This window comes from Rhinolophus sinicus, linkage group LG04, assembly GCF_036562045.2.
Source record: "Rhinolophus sinicus isolate RSC01 linkage group LG04, ASM3656204v1, whole genome shotgun sequence".
Classification (NCBI taxonomy): domain Eukaryota; kingdom Metazoa; phylum Chordata; class Mammalia; order Chiroptera; family Rhinolophidae; genus Rhinolophus; species Rhinolophus sinicus.
Genome location: NC_133754.1, coordinates 106,723,950 through 106,748,756, shown reverse-complemented (window position 1 = coordinate 106,748,756; position 24,807 = coordinate 106,723,950). Strand labels below are relative to the sequence as shown.

The 24,807-nt window shown below is 48.8% G+C and overlaps 1 protein-coding gene across 8 annotated transcripts in view; it reads right to left on the bottom strand.

The window, feature by feature from the left end:
* FGD3 (FYVE, RhoGEF and PH domain containing 3) overlaps positions 1-24,807 on the bottom strand; it is a 66,010-nt gene that overhangs the window by 24,613 nt on the left and 16,590 nt on the right. Inside the window, exons 1-6 of one of the 8 annotated variants that reach the window (XM_074330169.1) lie at positions 15,832-16,073; positions 13,062-13,225; positions 8,408-8,584; positions 6,950-7,508; positions 1,444-1,533; positions 620-756 (exon numbers count right to left, since the gene is read on the bottom strand). In XM_074330169.1, coding sequence (XP_074186270.1) covers positions 620-756; positions 1,444-1,533; positions 6,950-7,438 — 716 coding nt within the window. In that variant the 5' untranslated portion in view covers positions 7,439-7,508; positions 8,408-8,584; positions 13,062-13,225; positions 15,832-16,073. Of the gene's footprint in view, positions 1-619; positions 757-1,443; positions 1,534-6,949; positions 7,509-8,407; positions 8,585-9,096; positions 9,238-13,061; positions 13,226-15,777; positions 16,074-24,807 lie in introns of those variants that run through there. The other 7 variants (XM_074330168.1, XM_074330175.1, XM_074330170.1 and 4 more) reach the window with 7 other exon arrangements.

Genomic DNA, 24,807 nt, shown 5'->3' with positions numbered 1-24,807 from the left:
AGAACCTAGCAGGAAACACGTAAGGAGGAGAATGGTCATGCGGTGCCATGCCTGTGGTATTAATCAGCGTGACATGCAGCCAAGCCAGTCCTCTACCAAGAATGAACAGAAGCAGGAGGAGGACAGGAGGACAGACCCCCTGGGACAGTGGGAGGATCCAAGGTGTGCTGTTGAGGGGGCAAATCCAATTTTTAAAGCAAAGGTGGAGTATCCACTAGCAGGGAAAATGAACCGACCAGCAATGTTTGCTAGCTGTTTGGTGCTTGCAGACATCTAACTCGTTTAAATCCCACAAAGCCCTGAGCAGGTATTAAAGTCCCTTTGATTTTCAGACAAAGAAGCTAAGGCTAGGAGACACTAAGTAGCAGTGGGACCAGTGGGGTCAGGTTGGCCCACGACCTGGTGGAGAAGGAGCCTAGAGCACCATGAGACAGGCATCCCAAGTGTCTGCCTAGACTTAAGGAAAACAAAATCCAGATTTAGAGGCCACTTGGCAAAGATAATTTGAAAAAATTGCCACGACTGAATCATCAGGACCCTCAACCACCAACAGTATTGGAGCCAAATTCCCTGGGCAACACCAGCCTCCCACTTCCTGGGTGCTGTGAGCCACACTCACCACTCCTCTGTGATCCGCGTTTGAAGCTCAGGCAGGAGGAACTGCCCGTGGAAACGATAGATGGAGGAGATGTTAGAGAAGATGCCTGTGGTGACTTCTGAAGGAATCCCTGCTTCCGTCAGCCGGGTACAGAAAACCTGGGCACACAATGGTCACTGAGTATGGGTCACCACAGATGGGATCGTGCTTCTGCTGCGGGTGGGAATGTTCAGGAGACGCTGTGACCACTTCCTCTTTCCCTAATAAACCTCCCAGTTCATCAAAGTGGCTCAAACAACCTTATGGTCTTAAAGCAAACTTACTTATGGCTAAGGATTGGGGTTGAGGCAAGGACAGTGCCCTCAGATGGGGACAAGCCATCTTTCCTCCATCTACCTCTCATAGGAAATGGAAGGTCCTGATTTTCTTTCTCTGCTTTGTGAGCTACAAACAGAAGCAACACCTTTCAACACCCTGGTTTCCTTTGGAGTCTTACTTCTTGTGCTCATAAACCCTATGTTGACATATGAATGGAGATAGTGCCACCCACATTCCCAACTACTCATGCAGAAAGATATCCAGAGGCCACTGACATGCTCAGATAATGTGACCGCTAGGAAGAAAGGTCCCTGAGGGGACTGGACAGGACCTTTGCCCCAGAACCACAAGCTCTGAAAGCAAAAAGCACATGTGTCTGGAGGATACTCAATTTGTCTGAGTTTTAGTATAGTCATTGGTGTTTCAACTATAAGGCCTAGCCAATGCTAAGATAGGGAGTTTGCCAGTGAAACTGCCCACTGAAACTCTGGAAGTGGACCAAGGTGTGGCCCAGCCAGGAGGGCTACCTGGTCTAGCAGGTGCAGCCGCCTCACGTAGGTCTCCTCGGTGTGCAGGAGCTCCTGGGCGATGTGGAGCAGCTTCTGGGGCTCAGAGCACTGGGGAGAGAAGAGCCACAGCTCACCTGGGGAAGATGAGACTTGAACAGACAAGTCTGACAAGGACTATACACGGTGCACCAGGGACGACTAGGGGTGGAGAGGGACCAGAGGAGGCTGCTGGGACTGGAATGTGGGGGCTCCGTTCTTAAAGATGGAATTTCTAGGGAATTTCTGGGGAAAGCACAACAGTCCCTGCCAATCCCCCAAAAGCTTCTGCAGTCCAGAGATGACCTTATCTTCCTGCCGCTTTGATGACAGAGCAGCTGCAGCAGCCACATCAAATATATTGTGGAGTGATGCCAGCAAGATGGCCGACTGAAAAGCCACTGGCCCTCCTTCCTCCACAGAGACATGGAGTTAACAACAATATATGGACCAGAATACCTCTGTGAGAACTCTAGAGACCAGAAGAGAAGCTACAGCTCCCAAGTCAAGAAGAGATTCCCACAAATGGGTAGGAAAACTGGCTTCATTTTGCATCCCTTTCATGTCCTTCTCATGTAGCATAGCATGGCACAAGTGGAAGGAAATCCCCTATATGGGGCTCCTCCCTCAGGATGGAAACAAAAGAGTGAACTGTGCATCCAGTGTTCTGACTTGTCTGGGGGCTGCCTGAGGGACTGGTTTCTGTTTTGTATGACTTGGAGTGTTGACATGACCGGTGCCAGAGTTTAAAAGCCACTGAAAACAGAGGCAAGAGCTGATGTTCTGCTGGCAGTTGCCAGAAGAATGAAAAATCAGAAAAGGTTTAAGAGGTACTAGGATCTCCAGCCAGGTTGACTGGTGGTCTTTGCGTGTACAAAGCAAGCATGCAAAGACTGGAGAGATGGTTGTTTTCCAAATGCCCAAAGTCCAGCAAAAATTACAAAGAAACAGGGAAACATGACTCAATCAAAGGTAAACAAACAAACAAACAAACAAACAAAAACCCAAAACTCCAGAAACCAACCCTAAAGACAAACAGATCTGTGAGCTGTCTGGCAAAAACAAAACAAAACAAAAACAAACAAACAAAAACTTGTCATATAGATGCTCAATGAGTTGAAAGAAAACACAGATGGATAACTAAACAAAATCAGAAAAATGATGCATGTACAAAATGAGAATATCAACAAATAGATAGAAATTATTTTTAAAAAGACACAAACAAAAATTACACAGCTGAAAAATACAATAAATGAACTAAAAAACTCATAAGAGGGATTTAACATCAGATTTGATTAGGCAGAAGAAGATGTCAGTAAACTTGAAGATAGATCATTTGAAATCATAGAGTCAGAGGAGCAAAAGGAAAAAAAGAATGAATAAAAGCAAAGAGAAACTAAGGGACTTGTGGGGTACTAACAAGTAGATCAGTGTACGCATTATGGGAGTCCTAGCAGGAAAAGAGAGTGAAGGGGGCAGAGAGCTTATTTCAGGGAATAATGGTTGAAAACTTTCCAAATCTGAGTAAAGAAATGGATATACAAATTCAAGAAGCTCAAATAACTCCAACTAGGATAAATCTAAAAAGGACCACACTGAGATCCATTATAATATTTTTTTTAAAAGAGGGGGATGATATATTTAATATGTTAAAAGGAAAAAAACTGTTAACCAAGAATACTGTACCAAGGAAAGCTGTCCTTCTAAAATGAAGAAATTAAGACTTTACTAAAGTTGAAGAGTTCATTACCACTAGACTTGCTCTACAAGAAATATTAAAGGTAGTTCTTCAAGTTGTGAAATGGTAGACAGTAATATAAGCTATATAAAAATATAAGGTTCTCTGATAAAAGTAAATGCATGGAAAAATACAATAAGTGTACAGTTGTAATTTTGATACATTGAATTTAAATGATAAAAACATTTGAAAACTATAAATATTTGTTAATGAGCATAGAATATATAAATATGTGATCCGTGATATCACTAACAGAGTGGACAAGAGGGGGAGCTTGTAAAGACATAGAGTTTTTATATGTGGTTGAAGAGTTTTATATGCTGTCAAAATAAAATGCGAATTACTTTAAATGTACATTAGTTAAACCCCCCAATCAAGACATGAATTGGCTGAATAGATTTAAAAACTAACATCCAACTATATGCTATCCACAAGAAACTTACTTTAGATTTAAGGACACACATAGGCTAAAAGTGAAATGATGGAAAAAATATATTTCATGCAAATGGTAACCCAACAAGAGAACAAGAGTGGCCCTACTTATATCAGACAAAATAGACTTTAAATAAAAAACTGTTACAAGATACAAAGAAGAACATTATATAATGATAAAAGGACCAATTCACCAAGAAGATATAACAATCATAAGTATTTATCACCAACTCTCACAGATCCTAAATATATGAAGCAAATTTTGACAGAATTGAAGGGAGAAACAGACAGTAACAAAATAACAGTAAGAAACTTCAATACTTTACTTTCAATCCTGGATAAAACATGCAGACAGAATATCAGTAAGGAAATAGAGGACTTCAACAACACTGAAGCCAAAGGGACCTAGTAGCTATATACAGAACACAGCAAAATATACATTCTTCTCAAATGCATGTGACACATTTTGCAGGACAGACCATGTTAAACCACAAAACAAGTATTAACAAATTCAAGAAAACTGAAATCATATAAAGTATCTTTGCTAATCACAATAGAATAAAACTAGACATCAATAGCACAAGGAAAACTGGGAAATCCACAGACATGTGGAAATTAGACAACACACTTTTAAACAAGAGTCCAAGTCATGAAGGAAATTAAAAAATACTGTGAGAAAATGAAAATGAAAACACAATATACTAAATTTATGGAATGCAGCAAAAGCAATGCTGAGACAGACGTTTTTAGCTGTAAATGCATACATGAAAAAGGAAGAAAGATTTCAAATCAACAACCTAACTATAACTCAAGAAACCAGAAAAACAAGAACTAAACACAAAGCAATCAGAAAGAAGGAAACAACAGAGATTAGAGCAGAGATAAATGAAATAGAGAACAGAGAAACAACGGAAAATCAACTAAGAATTATTTTCTGAAAAGTCCAATGAAATTGACAAACCCTTCTTTAAAATTAACTTAAAAAAAGAGAAGACTCAATATCAGAAATGAAAGAGAAAACATGACAATTGATGCCACACACACACACAAAATTATAAGAGAATACTATGAACAATTCGATACCATAGAAGAAATGGATAAATTCTTAGAAACATACAACCTACCAAGACTGAATCACAAAGAAATGGAAAATCTGAACAGACTAATAATGAGTAAGGAGATTGAATAAGCAATTTAAAACTCCCAACAACAACAACAAAAAACTGGTGTCTTCACTAGAGAATTAATGCTTCCAAAAGATTGAAGAGGAGAGAACATTTCCAAGCTTTTTCTATGGGGCCATCATTACCTTAATACCAAAGCTAGACTAAGATATTACAAGAAAACCATAGGCCAATATTCCTGATGAATATTGATGCAAAAATCCTCAACAAAATACTAGCAAATTGAATTCAATAACACATTAAAAAGATCATATACCATGTCCAATAAATAAAGGAATTTATATCTGGAATGCAAGAATGTTTCAATATATGAATATCAATCAGTGTAATACCCAACATTAACAGAATGAAGGGGGGAAAATACATGAGCATCTCAATTGATACAGAAAAAGCATCTGACAAGATTCAACATCCTTTCATGATAAGAACAGTCAACAAACTAGGAGTAGAAAAAGGAAACTAACTCTACATAATAAAGGCCAATTTGACATGTGTGTATACCTGCATCACCTCCCTATGTCAGCACCCTCCCATTCTACCTTGGTGGGGGACATGATGCACAAGGTCCCTGGGCTTCTGGTCCAGAGCCTCACCCCGAGAACTGGGCCAGTGTGTGTTGAACCCCATGATGGAGAAGAGACACCTGTTCCCACCAGCGGCAGAGTAAAATGACCTTTTCATGTTACCGACACAAAGATTAGGGCCTTCCCCAGCAAGCCTCTGGTCCTGGGAGCATCCCAGAGCCTGTGTGGGCAGGATGGGGCCAGGTCTTGGGTCTGCACTCACCCCCAGGACCTGGCAGACTGAGGGAGCCAGTTTCCCTGGAGCACACCTTGAGAATCAAGGATGATGGGGCCTGTAGTAGACACATCACTTATTCTTTTTTTTTTTTATGATGTTTTGACTTCTAGGGGCCTTGCTTGGCCTGGAGGGCCTATTACTGCCACAGACAGCTGATTCCTGGATGTAAAGGACCTGCCTGCAGGCATGTCTTTCATATGCAAACCAACCCACCCAGGGCCCACATGCCAACTACCTCCATATTTGCTATTCCCCATCCTCCTGCTCTAATCACCCAGGTCTGGATGCCAGAGCAGAGCCTGCTGAAGTTATTCTGACTGGCCAATCCTAATTTTGCTTGGCTGCCCCACCTGTACCTTCCCTCAGAAACCACAGCGAAGGCTGTTGCCCTCAGTTCCCCCACATCCTCGGCCTCCTGACTCACGCTGTGCTTCCCCACCTGGCTTTGGGGGGTGGCATGCCCCTCCTCTTGGGAACTGTGAGTAACCAGCTATCTCTCAGTGGCCATCCTCTCCTGACCTGTTGGCCTCACCACACTCAAATAATGATAAACCTAGATTAAAACTGAACCCAGCCCAGCCCCAGGAAGTTGGCTCACAATGTGCAGGCACATGGCTACCCTTCGCCTCCCAGCCTATCTCCCCCTGCTGCCATGTTAGCCAGCAACCTCTCCACCCAGGAGCCTGCAGGCCTGACCCGTCTATCACCACCTGGTTCATCTTGGGACCCAGTCATTGCAGCTTATCCAGGGCTTTCTCCCCACGCACAGGTGGTCTCTCTGAGCCAGGGGCTATCTGCTTTATTTCCCTGTCCAGAGCCCAGGATGCTAAAGGGATGCATATGAGCTTTCTGTCAGGGCCAATCCAGCACACCTCGGACCCAGGTGCTCTCCTGGACGCATGCCCAGAGCTCTACACATGTGCCCAGGCTCTCTTCCTGCCTCTGCCCACCCCATGGACAACTCTGGGGTTTTCCCCCTTCATAAAACGGGTGACCCTTACTCTACCTTCCTCAAAGGGGTTCTGCAAGGTGAGCAGCAAGCTTGGGCAAAGGGCATTGATATCGACACTGTTACCCCTCAGACTGTTGGCCAGGCCACCCTGGGGTGCGGTTCCTGTGCCGCTGTGCAGCCATGGAAAACAGGCGCAGTAGTGAGGTGGTTGCGAGGTGTCGGGGTGCTGGCTTACATGGTCCTTCCCCAGGTCCTGCCCACCAACCCAGCGAAGGGGCCTCTCCAAGTGTGGTGTCTGTGTGGGCACCAGATAACTAGCACTGCAAACCCCCCCCCTCCCCCCAGAGGAGCCCTGCTTCCCCAGGCAGGAGGGCAGCCTACCTTGGCTGGGGCTGGGTCTGCACCAGCCCTTGAGGAGCTGTTCTCCGGCTCGGGCTCCTCACTGCTGTCCTCACCCACATCGCTGTCGGCCTCTTCCCTGGAGGCTTTGCTGTCTGAGGCCATCTCTGGGTGCAGCTGCAGGACGCTGGGGCCCAGGCCTGCCTCACTGTCTTCCTTGCGGGGGAAGGGCTCACAGGCCATGCTACAGGATGGGCTGTCAATCCCGCTGTCCCGGTTAGGGTTCTTAGCATTGCAGCTCGGCTCCCCCATGGAGCCCATGTCTGGGGGGCCGTCCCCCACAGCAGCCTGACCACTAGGGCTCTTAGAGGTATGGTCCTCACCGTGGGCTCCAGGCCTGATGGGCAGTACTCGGAGCTTCCCTGGGTCTGTGCTGGGCAGATCCAGGGAGGAGCAGCCAGGCCCAGCACCTGCCCCACCCAGGGTGGCCATGGGGCCCCGGGCTGTTGAAGACCCTCCTCCTGACTCCATCCTCAAAGCTGAGCTCTCTGAGCTCTGTGGGGGAGGGTAAGGGGAGGGATGGCCAGGTTGGGGGTGCTTCCTGTCAGGGAGAAATGAGCACAGTCAATGCCAGCTAGACCGTGGACCAGCCCATGGGTGTGCCTCCCCAGAGAAAGTCAACATGAAGGAGGTGAGCTAGGCCTTGTGTGAAGTAAACAGCCCAGCTAGCTTCAGCTGCTCCTATCTAGTCAGACTTTTGGGCAATGGCTAATGGAAAGCACTGCATTTTAATAATAAATTTCTTCTACATAAAAAAATGAAGGAAGGAAGAGAGAGAGGGAGGGAGAAAATGAGAGAGTGAGGAAGGGAGGGAGGAGGAAGGTGGGAGGATGGAAAGAAGGGAGAGGGATGGAGGGAGGGGAAGGGAGGGAGGGGGAGGAGGGAAGGAGGAGTTGGAAGGAGGGAGGAGTGGAGAGGGAGGGATCCTATAGCATGAAGCTACCTGCTGTTCAATGAGTTCAAAATATATGTGCAAAATAGGAGCAATGACCATAATGAGCACAGTGGATCGGGTCTATAATGTGCTTTGGCATCCACACTGCTTTTTATGCTATGATGTGGCTCTGAGGTGAGGCAGGATCCCCATCAAAACACCTCACCATCACTGCCACTATCTGTCACACTGGTGACCAGGTTCCTTCTAGAGAACCAGGGGCCAGAGGGGCTTTGCCTCAAATTCCTCTTCCCCACATGTACTGGAGAATATGCCTTCATATCCTGCCTCACGTGGAAGCCCTCTCTGAGGAGAGGCAAGTTCAAGTGTAATTCTAGGTGCACAGAGAATGCACAGGATGTTAGCCTACAAGGGTCAAGAGTGGTACTGGACCAGAGTGAGATTGATGTTCCCTGACATCTTCCTCTTAAACCTGCAGGGGAGCCATGGAGGAGGACAGGGACCAGGAGCGATAGTCACTTATCCCTGAGGGACAGGCCATTTACCTGATGCCCACAGACACCCGGTGAGGTTGCTGAGCTGGTGGGAGGATGCCTGGCTCCCTGACAGCCAAGTTCCAAGGGTTTCAATTGGCCGTCCAAGACCACTCTCGGGGATTGAGGAGATTCGCTGAAAATCTCTTTCTTGTCCAGCAGGTTTGAAGCAGAGTAGTTCAGGAGGTTCTACAACAACATGAAAGGAAAATGAAAGCCACCTTCTCCACTGGCACTTGGAGCAGCCAGGAAGACAGGCCCGGTTCTAAATAGAGAGGGTGGAAGGGCGTGGTGGACCCCAGGAAGGTGACAGGGCCTGTGGGGTGGAGGCAGCACGCTGCTTCCCCTGCCTCAGCACAGCGGGCACCCGAGGCAATGGCTGGGAGTATGCGGCAGCTCCTACGGCCCTAGCTTGAAGCTCTGGGCCCAGAACTGTGGCCCACCACACTGTGGCCATGCAGTGCCCACACCAGGGAGGAAGAGCCCACCAAGTGCACGGAGAGCCGGCGGGCACCACCACGCCCCTCCCAGTGCACACCCTGCATACATCGCTGGCGCCCTCCCAGACACACTCCCTGCTGTGCTACCAGTAGCTGCTTCACACACTCCCCACCTCACTCACTGAACAGAGTAAAGAACCACCTATGGAGATGCAAGTCTCACACACACAACCAAGAGGTGTCACAGAGCCTGCCACTCACACATCACGTCACTGGCAGAAACGCCTCCGGGCAGAGTTCAGAGGGAAGCGAAGCAGGAGCCCAGGTGGCCGAGCACCAACTCCAGCTTCTGCGACAGCCTCCTCCCCTCTCCTGCGGCCAGGCTACTTCTGAGCAGACCTTTCGCTAAGCGACACCCAAACCAGTGCAGGATACGCATGTATCATTGGCCACTGCCACATTCTTAACAAGCTTAATGGGGAGAAATATTAAGATTTCTAAACAGAAAATACACGGTTTGCTGCATTCTTCTCATAGCACAGGAGATAAACTCAAGTTTCCAGAAATCAGACATGACAGAGCAGTAAAAATATGCTAGCTGGAATGTGAGCCGTGCACTCAGCTTCAGTGTGTCCAAATACAGGCGGTTGGCACCAGGCAGAGCCTGTGGCAACCCCACCTCAGGCTCTCCTACTTTTCTGGTCAAGGGGCAGTAACAGAAATTGGAGTTAGTCTCTTGCCTAAAATAACCCAAACCTGGATAAAACATATAAAACAACAGCTTGAGAGATACTCTACACTGGGCAGAAAATCCCCGTGCTCCTAAGAGGTGGTAGCCAGTGTAGTGTACCCTCTGTCTCCCCAGCTTTCTTCCTGGGAAGGGGATCCCAGGTAGACACCTGAGTGCAGACACAGAGCTGAGAATCCAGGAAGACCCAGGCAGCTGGAGGTCACAGGGCGGAGCACTGGGGCGGAGAGCATGGCACAGAGAGAGGAGAGTTGAATAGGGCCCACGGGATGGCTCAGCACAGGTGTGCAGAAACCACAAGCCTGGAGAAAGAAACTCCTTTGAGGGTGGAGGGAACACCAGCTGGCATTCACACAGGTAGGGCACATGCCCGTCCCCACTGGCCCATGGACCAGACAGGAAAGCCCAGGATCCACAGGGCGTTAGAGAACCTGGACGGGTCTTGCCTCTGTGTGGGGAACAATTCGCCCTATAGTGATCTCTGATCCGGCCCTACCTAACTGATGTTGACCAATCTTAACAGGAAGCCCACCTGTTTACAAGCAACTCAACTGCATCCCTGAACCATGCTCATGAACAATTATAGGAACACAAACATATTGAGCACCCAACAAGGTGAGATTTACAGTGTCTGGCACCCAATCAAAAATTACCAGGCACACAGAGGGCAGAGATACACAACCACAGTGAGGAGGAAGAGTCAGTGAGGTGACACTGACCTTCAGCTGACACTGAACTTGGATGTTAAGGTAGCCATGGTACCCACATTCCATCATGTTCAAAAGGTCAGCAGAGACATGGAGGATATGAAGAGATGCACACCTAACTTCCGGAAGTGAAACCCACGAAGTGTGAGATCAAGACCCACTGGAAGGGACTGATGATAGATGAAACACTGTGGAGGAATTATTGAATTAGGATAGACAATAGGAGGTCTCCAAGAAGAGAGAGCGAGAGAGACTCAGGGACGGAGACAGACAATATTAGTGACATAGGGAAACTTCAAGCAGTATAATATGTGTGATCAGAGTCGCCATATGTAACTGAAGTCCCAAAAAAGAAGTGAGCTAGAAAAATATTTGAGGAAATAATAACCAAAGTTTTTCCATATTTCATGGAAACTATAAATCCACAGATCTAAGAAGCTCAGTAAATACGAAGCACAAGAAATGTTTAGATTTAAACATATTTCCACAGAACACTCCAGGCTTATACGGCTTCACTGGTGAATCCTATCAAACATTTGAGGAAAAAATGATGCCAATTCTACACAAACCTTTTCAGAACATTCAGGAAAAGAAGAATGCTTCCCAACAATATGGATTAATCTAGAAATTATGATGCCCAGTGAAAGGAGACAGACAAAAGAGAAAGTACCTACTTGCTTCCCATTTATATAGAATTTTAGAAATTCGCACTAATCTGGTGTCAGAAAGCAGACCAGTTGCCTGGAAGGACGGGTGGACACGGTGAGGTGTGGGGTTTACAATGGAGCACAGGAAGCTTTCCAGGGGTGACAAACATGCTTACGATTCTGACTGTGGTGATAGTTTCACAGTGTCACGTATATCAAAACATCAGATTATACACTTTAAACATGCAGTTAATTGTGTGTCACTTATGCCTCATAGAAGGTGATACATCTGAGTTGTGTGAACTTGGAGAGTTGCTGACATTCCCCAGTATCATTTTTCTTATTACAGAAGGGACAATGAATCACGCAGAGGATGGTGGTTAGGTGTGTGGCAGGCCCACAATCTGGGGAGGCACGAGCAGGGCAGAGGAGAGGCATGCACACTTCTACTGGAGGCCCTTAAGCCCTGACCATTTCATCTTCCAAGGGCTTTTGTGCAAGGGCAGCCAAACAATGCTTGGCCAGACAGGAGAGCCCAGGGCTCAGGGAGCAGAACACAGGGTTGAGGAGGTCTTGGAGGGGGAACGGCCGAGACCACCCCGATCTGATTCAGGCAGCTGAGGGATGCAGCCCATGGCCTCACTCAGCTCAGGGCTGGTCTCCCAGCTCCCTTTCCCAGGCCAACATAAGCACCAAAGCAGGGCCAGGCCAGTTCCAGCCTCCCCTTCACACTGCTCAGGAGAGGAGGGGCTGTGCACAAATGCTCACACAAACACACATACACACATGCCTCCACAACACACACATGTGCACACATCCAAGTACATATAAACACACAGTCACACACACACACACACACATACCATGTGCCAGGAGGAATGCTGAGCACTTTTGGGCATTGCCCAGTCACAGTCACTGAAGTGGGTGACGTTGTGCTTCAGACGAGGGCACTGAGGCTGGTCCTGGCCACACACTACACTGGAGGGAAACAGCCCCTGGGCCCTGGGCCCCTCAGAGATGCCTCTCTCAATCCTTGACTGGGCTCCGGGCTCATATGACACTCCCAGGGCTGGGGACCTGTCACCACATGGGTGCCAAAGAGCTGTTATCAGTTCTCTCTACCTGGACACTCAGCTCTTCCTTTAGAAGCCCTGAGCAGCCCGAGCTGAGTGAGGCTGGCAACTGCCTCCCCCAGGTGAGCCAACCCCACGTGAGCTGTGCCTGCTGCAGGATTCCGCCAGGGCCCGGGGCCCTCAGCACCTGAGGCTGCCATCACCCAACATCAGAGGCCTAACACTGGGACTGGGGGAAGTGCAAGGATTGCAGAGTATGGAGAAACTTATTTGCCCCAGTCTCCAGGGCACTGTGGACCATTTAAGTGGCTCCATACACAGCAGCAGCAGACGAAGTAAGGTGGATGTTGTGGCCTCTACCCTGGAGACCCTGCACTGCTGGTGGAAGCTGGAGTCAGGACAGGCTGGTCCTAAAGATGGGCCACGAGCCTCCCACCACCCAGCTGCACGTTCTGCCAGGCATCTCCTTGGGAGCAGTGCAGGAGCCCTGCTAAAGCCTCCATCATACCCGTCTCACTTGCTGCCTGTCACGGGGCACCCTGGAAGTCCCACACAGGCAGGGACTGCCCCTATCTGGTCACTGATATGTCCTGGGTGCCCTGGCACACGGGGCCCCAGCTGACGGACCACAGCAGCTGCCAGAGGTATGAGCCTGAGAGAGGAAGCCTTTGGAACTGTGCCAGCACTGTTTGGCAATAGCCGCAGAGAAGCCCCGAGTGAGAGACACCGCGCTGTGCCCTGACAGCCCCAGAATTGTAAGGGATGACAATGCTCAGAGGATTGCTCTTCACTCCACCAAGTTCAGGTGATTGGTTAGTGCAGGAGGTAATTAAATCATTCTGCAAGTGCCACAGGGCAATGCCAGGAACCCCTGTGTGGCACACATCTGCATACAGGTCACACACTGGGAACTGAGGCTGCAGAAACCGAGGCCATGTCAGTAGTGACAAAGGCCATGCCAGATGGAAAGGCCAATAGCCAGTTAGCAAAGCCACCCAGTGATCCAGAGGCGCCCTCCCTCCACCTCAGGATCTGGAAGCATGATACTTGCCCTGGGGCCTCAGCCTGGGACGTGCTCTGGCTGCAGCTGGTGTGGCCTGGGGTGTCCATCCTGTGTGCTGAGAACTCGGAAATGGACGCAGGTGCTGCGAGGGGCCACATGCTTCGGGATGGAGGTCAGTGGGACCCTGGCGTGGGAGGGGGCACCGGGGCAAGCTGAGTGGGGAAGAAAGGAGATGGATCAACACAGCAACCTTTCTGCTTGCTGGGACCCCCAAACAACTCACACCACCACTTTCAAAAGTTACTGTTACTTTGAAAACTGTATCAGTGGTGGGTCCTTTTTAGAAAACTGAGGAATTATGAAAAAAGGAAGTGACAGTTGCTGGCGTGTCTGTGAATGGACAGATGCCTGCAGGCCAGACAGCCAGGTGGGGGTCCTAACACTCCCAGGTGTGCTGCAGCTTTGCTTAGAGAAGCTGCATTTGTTTCAACACCAAATCCCAATATGTAGTCACTCTCCTCAAGAAGGCGCTTCTTCCAGAAGAATTGAAAGCAAAGACTTAAATAAATACGTGCACACCTATTTTCACAGCAGCTCTATTTACAGTAGCCAAGAGGTGGAAGCAACCCATGTGCCATCAACAATGAAAGGATAAACAAGTGAGGTCTATAACACAAGGGAGTGTTATTCAGCCTTAGAAAGGAAGGAAATTCTGATGCGCATTACCCCATGGATGAACCCTGAAGACAAGCTCAGTGAAATAAGCCAGTCACAGGACAAATACTGCATGATTCTGCTTACATGAGGTCCCTAGATTAGTGGAATCCTAGAGACAGAAAGTTAAACGGTGGCTGCTGGGGCTGGCGGAGGGAACATGTCCCAGACAGAGAGAACAGTGTCTAAGACAGAGGCAACATGTCCCAGACAGAGGGAACATGTCCCAGACAGAGGGAACAGTGTCTAAGACAGAGGGAACATGTCCCAGAGAGAGGGAACAGTGTCTAAGACAAAGGGAACAGTGTCTTAGACAGAGGGAACATGTCCCAGACAGAGGGAACAGTGTCTAAGACAGAGGGAACAGTGTCTAAGACAGAGGGAACATGTCCCAGACAGAGGGAACAGTGTCTGAGACAGAGGCAACATGTCCTAGACAGAGGGAACAGTGTCTCAGAGGGAAAAGTGTCCTAGGTAGAGGAACAGCACCTCAGACAGAAGAAACAGTGTCCCAGACAGAGGAAATGGCACGAAGGCAAATAAGAGTAAGCAAGGCCATCTGAAAAGATGGCAGTGTGCCCAGGTGAGTGAGCCCAGGTGACAGAGGTAGGAGGTGGGGCCTAGTGGATAGAGCCAGGATGGATCTCACAGCTGTGAGAAGATGGGGCCATGCAGGTGAATGACATTCCATTCAGGTTGGGGTTTCACATCTGTCCTAAGTCAGTACTGCCCCAAGGCTACATTTTGACTCCCAAACTCACCCCCTTTACAGCAGAGCCACCATTTTCTCAGCTGTCAGTGGGGGTTTCAGAGCCTACCTTGGGCAGGTAGCAAGATGCAGAGTCATGTGCTCCAGCCACCAGACCAATGGTCACTGTTCTGAGTCCAGGGCCACCCGTAACCCAAGCTCACGTGGGACCCAAGGCAGGAAAGCCCCACCCGTCATCTGGGGCCTCATCTCTGACCTTGAAAGACTAACTGTGGTCCGGGCTTCTGTGAGGACAGAGCACACAGTCCTGTCCAGCCTCAGGGACCACTGCATATCAGGAGGTGCTGATCTGTGTGTAGAGACAGACGTCAGCCCCAAGGAGCGGAACTGGGGCCTCCTGCAACTACCCAGCTGGGGACAAACCACTTCCTGCCTTTGCACCCGTCTCCACCCAGACCCAGCAAGTTGTCAGGCTCTGGAGGTTTAGGTTTGGGCCCAGCTGGGCAGCATGCAGGCCAAGGTCCGGGATAAGCAATGGGGTGCTGTGGGCCTCAGGCTCTTTTCCTGCAAGAATGGCTGAGTGAGGGGCCCTGGGCGCTGTCGGGGGCCATGCCCTGAACACAGCAGCGTTGCAGCAGTGCTCACATCAGGACCCTAACACCCCTTGGCCCTTCTCCCCAGGCAGGAGAGCAAGACGGTTGGAGCAGTGGCCCAAAGTTGCAGAGCTGGGGCAGGGGCTGCATGCCTGGCCACCACCTCACATTGTTATGGCACACCGTAGGGTCCCGAGGAGGCCCTGGTGGGCTCGGCCCTCTGGCCCTGTCGTGCTGCCACAGACAGGCCCTGACTGTCACTATCTAAACTGCAGGTTACAGAGGAACTACATCTTGTGGGAAGGCCGCAGCTGGCTAGGGACTGTCTAAGACCACCCAGCTTGCCTTGGCCCAGGCAAGGAAGACAAAGCTCCGGGCCTGGGCGACAGGAGTGGGCCTGGCGTGGGCAGGTGAGCCGTCCAGGCTGAGGTGGACTCACCCTGAATGCTCAGCCACTGGCACCCCAGCCCCTCCTAGGCTCAGGGTCATCCTTGCTAGAGCCTGAGACATCCAGACGAACCCCATCACTGTTCTGGCACTCAGCGTTTAAAAAGGATTCTCACGCCTGCCATTCTGTGATACCCACAATAACCTGCCTTTTAACAAACAATGTCAGGGGCTCCACAGGAAGACAAAGGTCCACAAACAAGACACCACTCAGCGCCACCACAACAGCTTCCTGCCTTGAAGACATCTGTCCCCAGCAGCTCCTGCTCTGAACGGCTCTCGAGGCCAAAGCACCCCTTACCAGACCAGCGCAGGCTGTCTGAGCTGTGAAGACCCCGGAGCCAGCACCACTCACCCCTTTCTCTGGTGCTCACTTCTCTCTGGGGCTGACTTCAGGAAGCAGCAGAGCACACTTCCGTTTGTTAGTTTTCGCAATATGGGTCACCAAACGACGCACAAGAACATTTCCGCATTGTCACACGCCCCAGCTTGCTGGTGTTCCAGTGCCTCATCTGTGAAAACAGCCGAACCACCTGGAATGCTGCCCGAGGCACAGGCCACAGTGGCCCGCTTTGGCCTGCAGTGGGCGGCTTAGAGTTTACCAGCTGCTCCAGTGCCCCTGAGCTCTGGGATAGAGGCCGCAACCCTCCCACCTCCGCCTTGGTGGGCGTTTCTTAGCAAACCTGCAGGTACTCACGCTTGGATTGTCAGAGAGGGGCATCCAGCAGGCTGAGTGGTGGGACCTGCCCCAGCCCACACAGGCAGCAGCCCCACAGGCTAACATCAAGAGTCCAACAACCTGCATAGGCTTCTGCCTCAGGGTGTTTTGGGGTGGGAACCGTGAAAATAACCATAGCGAGTTGGAAAACTGAGAGGCCCAGCTGAAAACAGCTTATTTCAAGGTGTTCCCAGGAATGAAGCCAACCCCCCCACCCCCCCGGGGAAAACCTTCCCCATGGGGGCTGCTCCAGCCAGGTCCATCCTCCCCTAGCACCCAGGGGGAGGACTCTGTGAGTGACCTTTAGGAAGAAAGAAAATACATAGACACAGGGGTCCTATAAGGCTTAGACCATGAATTTTGACCAAATTTGCATGATGATTTCTTCATCCAACCCTACAGCCTTTAAAAAAAAAAAAAAAAAAAAAAAGCCATTTCTGAAGACCTTGGTTTCCTCATTGTCTCTCTCACACACACACACACACACACACACGTCACTGTAGAGCCCCCCTTGGGGGACAGTGCTTCACCACAGGGAACACGTGAGTGTGACAAAGGAAATCCACAAAGGGGCCAGTTGCAAGCTGATTTCTCCAGCCCTCACTGACCTTTCCTGGTGTGTCCCTTGAGTGCACGGGCCTGTTTCTCCACAAGTGAGGCCCACAGCAGCTGGAGAGGGGACTTACTCCCCGCCTTGGTTCTTCCAAATATTTACCAGATGTTTGGGGGCATACAGTGAGATACGCTACCCACTTTCACTTCCAAATATTCTTCCTTTCAACCCAAGATTTGAAGGATTCTACAACCAAGGCACTGATGAGCATTCACTCATGTCCATGACAAAACGTAGGGACAGCCACCTTGTGTTGGGCCCAAAGGGTGCCATGGCCCCAAACCAGACCCAGCTCCCCATCGGTGTATCTCCCCCAGGAGTCTACAGACGAAGGTGAGGACAAGTTCATCTGGCCCTGCCAGCTGTCACCAATCACTGAGGACTCAGAGACGTCCCACCTTGCAGGTGACAAAGGACGGGTGGCTGGTGTCTCAGAGGCCCCTGAGTTCACATCATGGCTCACTGGCTGTCAACGTTGACATCACTGAGACTCTTGGAGCTCCAGTTCTCACTCCATAAAATGGAGAGAAGATGGATGCACAGTTGGAGTTTCTGTGAGGGACGATGGCCTGGCCTGTGGCAGGTGGACCTTCCAGATGCTTCCAGCTTAGGAGGGGAAGGAAGGACAACGTCTGCCACCATCCCCCAGCACAGCCCTTCCCACACTGACATGACTGAGCCAGGAGACTGGCAGCAGGACCCCATCGGACCTGGAGAGCCAGGCCCAGGTCCCGCTGTGCAGAAATGGCTTAAGAAGTCAGAGATTAACTCCAGCAGTATGGCTGCAGGCTGTGTTACAATCCAAAAGGTGAGGGGTTTTGGCAGGTGATGAACAAAAGGTGGACTAGGGTGGGGGGCATGGCTAGAAAACAGAACTGAAGTCAAGAGTCCTTTCATCCTAAGACGGGAGGGGTCTTTCCACCAGGGAGGTGACACCATCCAAGAAGAAACATGCTTGTGGCAGCCAGAACCCAAGATGGCCCAGTGATGGTCACCTCCCAATGATCCTGTACTTATGTAGTTATGTTCACCTTGAATAGGGCTGACTCAATACTGTAGCCAATGGGACAGTGCAGAAATAATAGGGATGACTTCTGAGGCCAAGTTATGTACCACATTGTGGCTTCTGCCCTTCTCTCCTGGGTCACCGGCTCTGGAAGCCAGCTGCCGTTTCATGAGGACGCTCAAGCAGCGCAGAGGAGAGCCCCGTGTGGGGAGCAGCTGAGGCCCTGAGCCCACAGCCGGCACCAGCTGTGAGGGAGTGAGTCACATGGAAGTGGACCCCCAGCCTTGGTCGGGCCATCAGATGAGACCCAGCTGATGTCTGACAGCAGCCTCAAGAGACACCCCGAGCCACAGCCACCCGGCACCCAAATTCCTGATGCACCAAAACTAACAGAGTTAATAAATGTCTACTGTCCTTTCAAGCCACTAAGTTTTGGGTAATTAGGTATGTGGTGATATATACCGTGTTTCCCAAAAATAAGACCTCGCCGGACATTCAGCTCTAATGCATCTTTTGAAGCAAAAATTAATACCAGACCAGGTCTTATTTTCCTATAAGACCGGTCTCTAATCTAATCTAATCTAATCTAATCTAATCTAATCTAATCTGATCTGATCTAGTATAATACCGGGTCTTATATTAATTTTTACTCCAAAAGACACATTAAAGCTGATTGTCCGGCAAGGTCTTATTTTCGGGGAAACAGGGTAGGTGATATAATATGGTCATCAGTAAAAAGGGCAAGGGGTGACTTAGGTTGGGGAGCATCAGCCCACAGTGGAGAGGTATCCACAGAGAATTAATGGTATATATTCTATTTCTCTGTCCAACTGGTTCATCAATGACTCAATGGTCCAAACTTTGTCCTCAACCCTTAATAGTTCCTGGTGACAATTGTGAAGACCCATTTGTGCTGTGGACTCTCAATGGCCCCACATAGCTTCACGGGTCAGAAGCTCTTCATGGGAACACCATGTGCCCCTTCCCACAATCCCCCTGCCTGCTCTTCCTCCCCCAGGCAGCACAGGAGGCAGTCCTGATGAGGAGGGGTCTCCCTAGGGATAGCTGGCGATGATCTGGGGGCAGCCCGTCTGCAGAAGGCAGAGGAACCCTGAAAGCCAGGCATCCAAAGGGACCTGTGTAGAATCAAAGGCTGGAAGAGCAGGTGAGCAGAGACTTTTCTACCTGGGGGGTTGTCCATTCATTTCACTTAGGAGTGACCCAAAGGGAGATGGCCCCAGGCTAGGCAAGAAGAAGCAGTCTAGGGCAAGGCTGAAAAGGGCAGTGCCCACATCCTAAGGGGAGGCTCCTGCCCAACTCAGCCTCACAGAAGAGGGTGTGGGGCCCTCTCTCACTTAGGGATAGGCCAGCAAAGAACCAGGAAGATCTGCACAAAAGCTGGTGGAAAGAGTGACAAACGAGGCCACATGGGTGGTAAAGTTCAGGGTGTATAGATGACTAAGTTCCAGATGAATTAAAGACCAAACATGAAAAGCAAGAAAACCTGAAAACTTTTAGAACAAAATACATGGAAATGTCTTTATGACAAAATACATGGAAATGTCTTCAGGTAATGGAATTTTTAAAGCATAAACCACAAAGGAAACAACTGATACATTTGACATAAAAATTTAGAATGTATGCACAGCAAAAACGAATTTTAAACAAAGGAGCAAGGCCAGCAGGGGCCTGGGAGTTCTTTCAGTGGCCCCGGCTATACCTGGAATACAGAAGTGGTGCCGGATTTACAAACTCTCAGGGTCATTAAGCAGCCCAGCATTTAAAGAGCTCTGTGTGGCTTATCTTGGACAGACTACAAAGAGAAGTAAAAACACTGAGGCTGGAAGAGGCCAGGGGCCAGGTTTTAAGGGCTCCTGGGCACACATTATCCAGTGTGTGTGTCTTTAGGTGGTTTTGGTTTTTTAAGTTGAAATGTTGCTCAAGGCATACAAATTCCAAAGGTTCAAGCAGTGCATGGTATGAAATGAGCCTCCCCACTGCCCCCACCCACCCCATGCCCTCCTGTACCCTCTTGGGAGTCCTGAGTCGGCCCCCTTCCATCAGGCTGCCTGGAGGCTTTGTGCAGCAGAGATAAGAATGCCCAAGTCACTGCTGACACTGGCCAATGTCTGCCACCCCTGGCGGGCACATAGCTGAGCCTGCAGTCAGGGAAGTGATTAAAAACAAAACTTTCCCACTGAAACACCATTTGGCTGGGGTGGCCAGATTTAGCAAATAAAAACACAGGGTACCCAGTTAAATTCAAATTTTTGATAAATGACGAATACTTTTTTTAGTAAAAGTATATCCTGTGCAATATTTGGGACATTCTCATGTTAAAAAATTGTTCATTGCTCATCTGAAATTCTAATCTAACTGAGCATCCTGCATTTTATCTAGCAGTCCTAATTTCATGCCAATAACCCAGGATTTGCCAGCCTACACGAGCCTAATAGCCAGTTTGTTGCAGCCACACCCAAGCAGATGCAACCCCCAACCCCAGTGGAGCATTTTATATGACCCATTGCTTGGACACCAGTGCCCTTCCAGCCCCACCCTGCCCTACCCCTGACCAGTTTTCAGCTACTGCAAGCCACTCTGTTAGCTTTGGGCTCCTCTCTGGCTACGCACTGTAACTTCTCTGCACCATTGGCTAAAATAGAGTGCTGGACATGCTGGCCGCCTCAGCTGCACGGCCTGGGTTCCGGGGATGTCTTTCTAGTCCTTTCAGCACGCTTACGAGTCTGGCATGTGAAAGAGGTTTTAACCTCAAATGGCATCACCATTTTGATATCCTTCTGGGGAATGCTGTTGCACTTTCACAGGCATGACTCACAGGATCCTTCGCACCCCAGTTTCATGGACAGAGGCAGTGAGGTAAGGGCTGGTGCGTGTTGACAAGCCACCTTGCAAAAGCATCAGAGCAATGGATGTTACAACCCATAGTGACAATTTCAACAGCCTTTGCCAAAAGTGAGTATTTTTATAGTATAAAATATTAAACAGAATAAAATAGCACCTCTTGATTGCTTTTTATCTGCATTTGTTTGAGTGTGAGGAGTATGGAAAAATAGTAGCAGCCCCACTTCTTTCTGAGGAGTGGAGTGATCTCATCTTATCACCCCCGGCCTCCTCTGACCTGGGGTGGGGCATGTGACCCAGCCTTAGACAACAGATGACGTGGTCCTCCTGGCCTCTTGAAAACACCCACAAAACTTTCCAGCTCCCTCTTCCTGGTCCACAGGACAGGGGTCAGAAGGCACCAAATGGAAGGGACTTGGTTTCAGAGCATCCATGGGCTGAGCTGGACCCACATGCCCAGAACCCTTTCTCCCTAAGGGCCTTACTTAGGGTTGGTCACAGGGGAAGCTTGCACGAGATCTTGGAGATGGAAGAGAAGCAGTGCCTTTCTCTCTGAAGGTCACTGTGATTAGATGAGAGAGATCTGCACAGGTTCCAGCTTGTCCCATTCCTTTCTGACCGGTGCCCAACTCTGCATTACTCCAAAACAACCACTGGCAACGCAGGCACAAGGTCACAGCCTTCCATGAGTGCCCCCACCAGTCCCCCCACAGTCCATCTGCTGGGAGGCAGGCATGTTGGTCCCTTCCTTCCCAGGCTCCCAGGTGGCAGGCAGTCGTGTCCCTATAAAAACTCCTTTCTGGGTACACTCCCGCACTGTCCTACTGCTGCACTGGCCCATGACAGCTGTCACACACTTGTTACAAGCCAGCCAACCCTGACTGTTACACCCACCTTCTCTCCCAGGGCTGCTGCCAATTTACCCTCCGTGGGGGGAGATGTCGTCCTGCGTCCAGCCCTAGGGTGCATCTTCTCAGTGACACCATGTCACTCATGGTGATTTTGGAGGCTTTGAATGGAAGGTGTTAGGAGGAACGCAGCTGATACTTACAGTCGTTCCTCCTACCTGTGGGGCAGTATATTCCAAGACCCCCAGAGGATGCTGGAAACCTTTGACAGTACCGAACGCTATATATGCTATATTTTTTCCTGTACACATGTACCTATGGTAAAGTTTAATTTATGCATTAGGTACAGTAAGAGGTTAACAATAACTAATAATAAAATAGAACAATTGTAACAATATTCTATAATAAAAGTTATGTGAATGTGGTCACTCATTTCAGGGGCTCCCTTGCTGGGGCCTTTGTAGAGGCTCAGTGCCTTCTGGTGCAGCACGTTATCGTCAGTTGGAACATGTTTTCTGTTCATGTCATCCACCCACAAATGTAATGCCCTTTCTGTCCCAACTAAGCACTTATCATGCACCGTGGCCATAACTTTTGCAGTTTGAGGTACGATAGCAAAACTAACACAAATTTCTTTTTTGCTTCTTCACAATTTCACAGCTAGAAGGTTCGTTCTTACTATGGATCTTAGCAACCTCTGCATAGGATTTTTTTTCTTTCCTTATTAAGTTGAGAACTTTCACCTTTTCACTTAAAGGAAGTACTTTACAGCTTTTCTTTGGCATATATGAACTGCCAGCATCACTCCTCTTGCACTTTGGGGCCATTATTAAGTAAAATAAAGGTGACCTGAACACAAGTACTATGACACTTTGACAGTCCATCTGATAACAAGATGGCTACTCAATGACTAAGGGGCAGGGAGCGTCTGCAGCATGGAGACACTGGTCAAAGGGAAGATTCACATCCAAGCGGGAAACAGCAGGATGTAGATTTCATTGTGTTACTCAGAAGGGCACGTAATTTAACACTCATGAATTTTTTTATTTCTGGAATTTTTCATTAAAATATTTGGACTGTGATTGACCACAGGTAACTGAAACCGTGGTAAATGAAACTACGGATAAGGGGGAACCAAGCACACACTTGAGCCAGACTGGATTTGTGGGGTAACTTGGGACCCACTGGACAACTCCAAATGCTGCTCAGAATCAGATCACCCACTGGGATCCACCCTCCTGTCATGGAGGGGTGTCCATGGCTGTGGATGTCCAATGGCCTCAGAACATGCAGAATCAGGAGTGTGGCTGGGCCTCACTGAGGTTCTCCTGTATACACACAGGCCAGAAGGCAGCAAAAGCATTTAGTTCCAGGTGAAAGTCAGCTGTCACCTGCAAGGCATTGAGCTTTGAGATTGTAAATGAGCCTCCTACAAGAACCCGAAGATGTTCAAGACACCTCCCTGTGGGGACAATTCAGATTTTACTCATAGCCACCGCTGATGCCAAGCCCCTGCTGGAAAAAGACAGAGGGCCTAACCCACCCGAGTGCATTCTGGGCAGGTGCTCAGAGATCTCATCAAGCCCTCCAGCCTTTGGTGGGGTAGGGAAACCAAGGTTCTGGGAGATGGTGTCCCTAGTCCTCGGTAAGTGGCAGCCTGGAGCAGTCCGGTCCTCCTGTCCATGCTGACGTGAGATAACCCAGCTCCCATTCTCCTCCAGCAGGCGGCCAGTACCCTCCCCAGGATACTCTTGTGAACCATCAGCATGGACGTTCTGGACCACAGACTTCGGGCCATTGCTGCTTCAGTGCCAGGGAGTTCAGGTAACATGTGGAATATGTACCTTTCTAGATCTTCCAAGTGCTACCCAGCTCCACCAGTCTCCACCGAGGCCCTCAGCACTGCTGCCAACTCTGCATGTGCCCCGCTCCCCTGCCGCCCCTGCCATGGCCTCCTCTGTGTCTATGGGGGTTGGGGCAGCACCATATGGTCAACACTACTTCAGAATCTCTGATGGGGTATTCCTGCCCAAAGGGCCAGGCAGTCTCACTGCACAGAGGTGGGGACCAAGAAGTTGGCCTACAAAATAGTCCTGACCAAAGGGAAAAGCTACCTCACTCCGTCGATGCTAGCAACGTTTATCACAACAGTGAAAACTCTCTCACTGTTGCTGTAAACAGAGAGATGAAAAAATGGTAAAACCAACATTTATTCAAAGTACACGATAATTTAAAATATTAGAAACATTGAGAGTTAGGGTGTTTTGTTTCTTTGTAAAAAAAAAATGTATGAAGAGAACGTAATTCTCTCTCTTGTTTTTTAGTAGAGTTAGTTCTGGGCACACACAACCTTAAAATTCGCTATTTACTAAATACAGTATGGCTCCCAGACTAGATGCGAGTGAACTCTGACTGCAGTCTGTAGTTTGCAGTATTCTACCAATGCCAGTTTCTTAACAAATGGAGCCAATTGTGTAAGCATTGGGGTTAGCTGGGTACAAGGTATACAGGAACTCTGTATTATTTTTGCGACTTCCTTTACATCTAAAATCATTCCAAAGTAAACGTTTTTTAAGTTCAGTATTGAATGTTTTAATGAGATGGGACAGTTCTATTGGGGGCCACAAGTAGGTTAGCTTTCTCTCCAAATCTTGTCTCTTACAGTATTTCACATTCTGAATAACTTCCTGGTTCACATGTCAGTCAATGAGGCGGCATAAGGGACAAAATTATGATTAAAAAAACCCTACCAGATATAAAGCGATTTGTCTGATGTTTATATGTATGGAGTTAGACAAGTTGATTTGACTCAACCCACATTTGGTTTTGTTGCAAAATGGCTTGGTTTTTAATTTTTTTAAGATTCAGATGGACCCCAACCCATCACATGAGTCACCTTCCATCATTCAGTCTGAGTAAGAAAGGGGGGTTTAGGGGAGTGAGTGGGCTGTGGAATGATCCAGAAACCGATAACTCTGGGTAGAGGACAGAAACAGATAACTCACAGAAAAAGGCAAGCCATAGACTGAGAGAAAACCTTTGCAAACCACATGTTCAATGAAGTACTAGTTTATAAAATATGTTAAAAAAAAAAACCACAAAAAACAAAAAAACTCCTAAAACTCGACAGTAAAACAAAACAATCAAAATTGGAAAAATGAGCAAAAGACACCAAGAGATTTTTCACTAGAGAGAATACATAGACAGCACAGAGCACATGAACGGAAGTTCATCATATTAGCCATTAGGGAAATGCCAGTTAAAGCCATGATGAGATATCACCA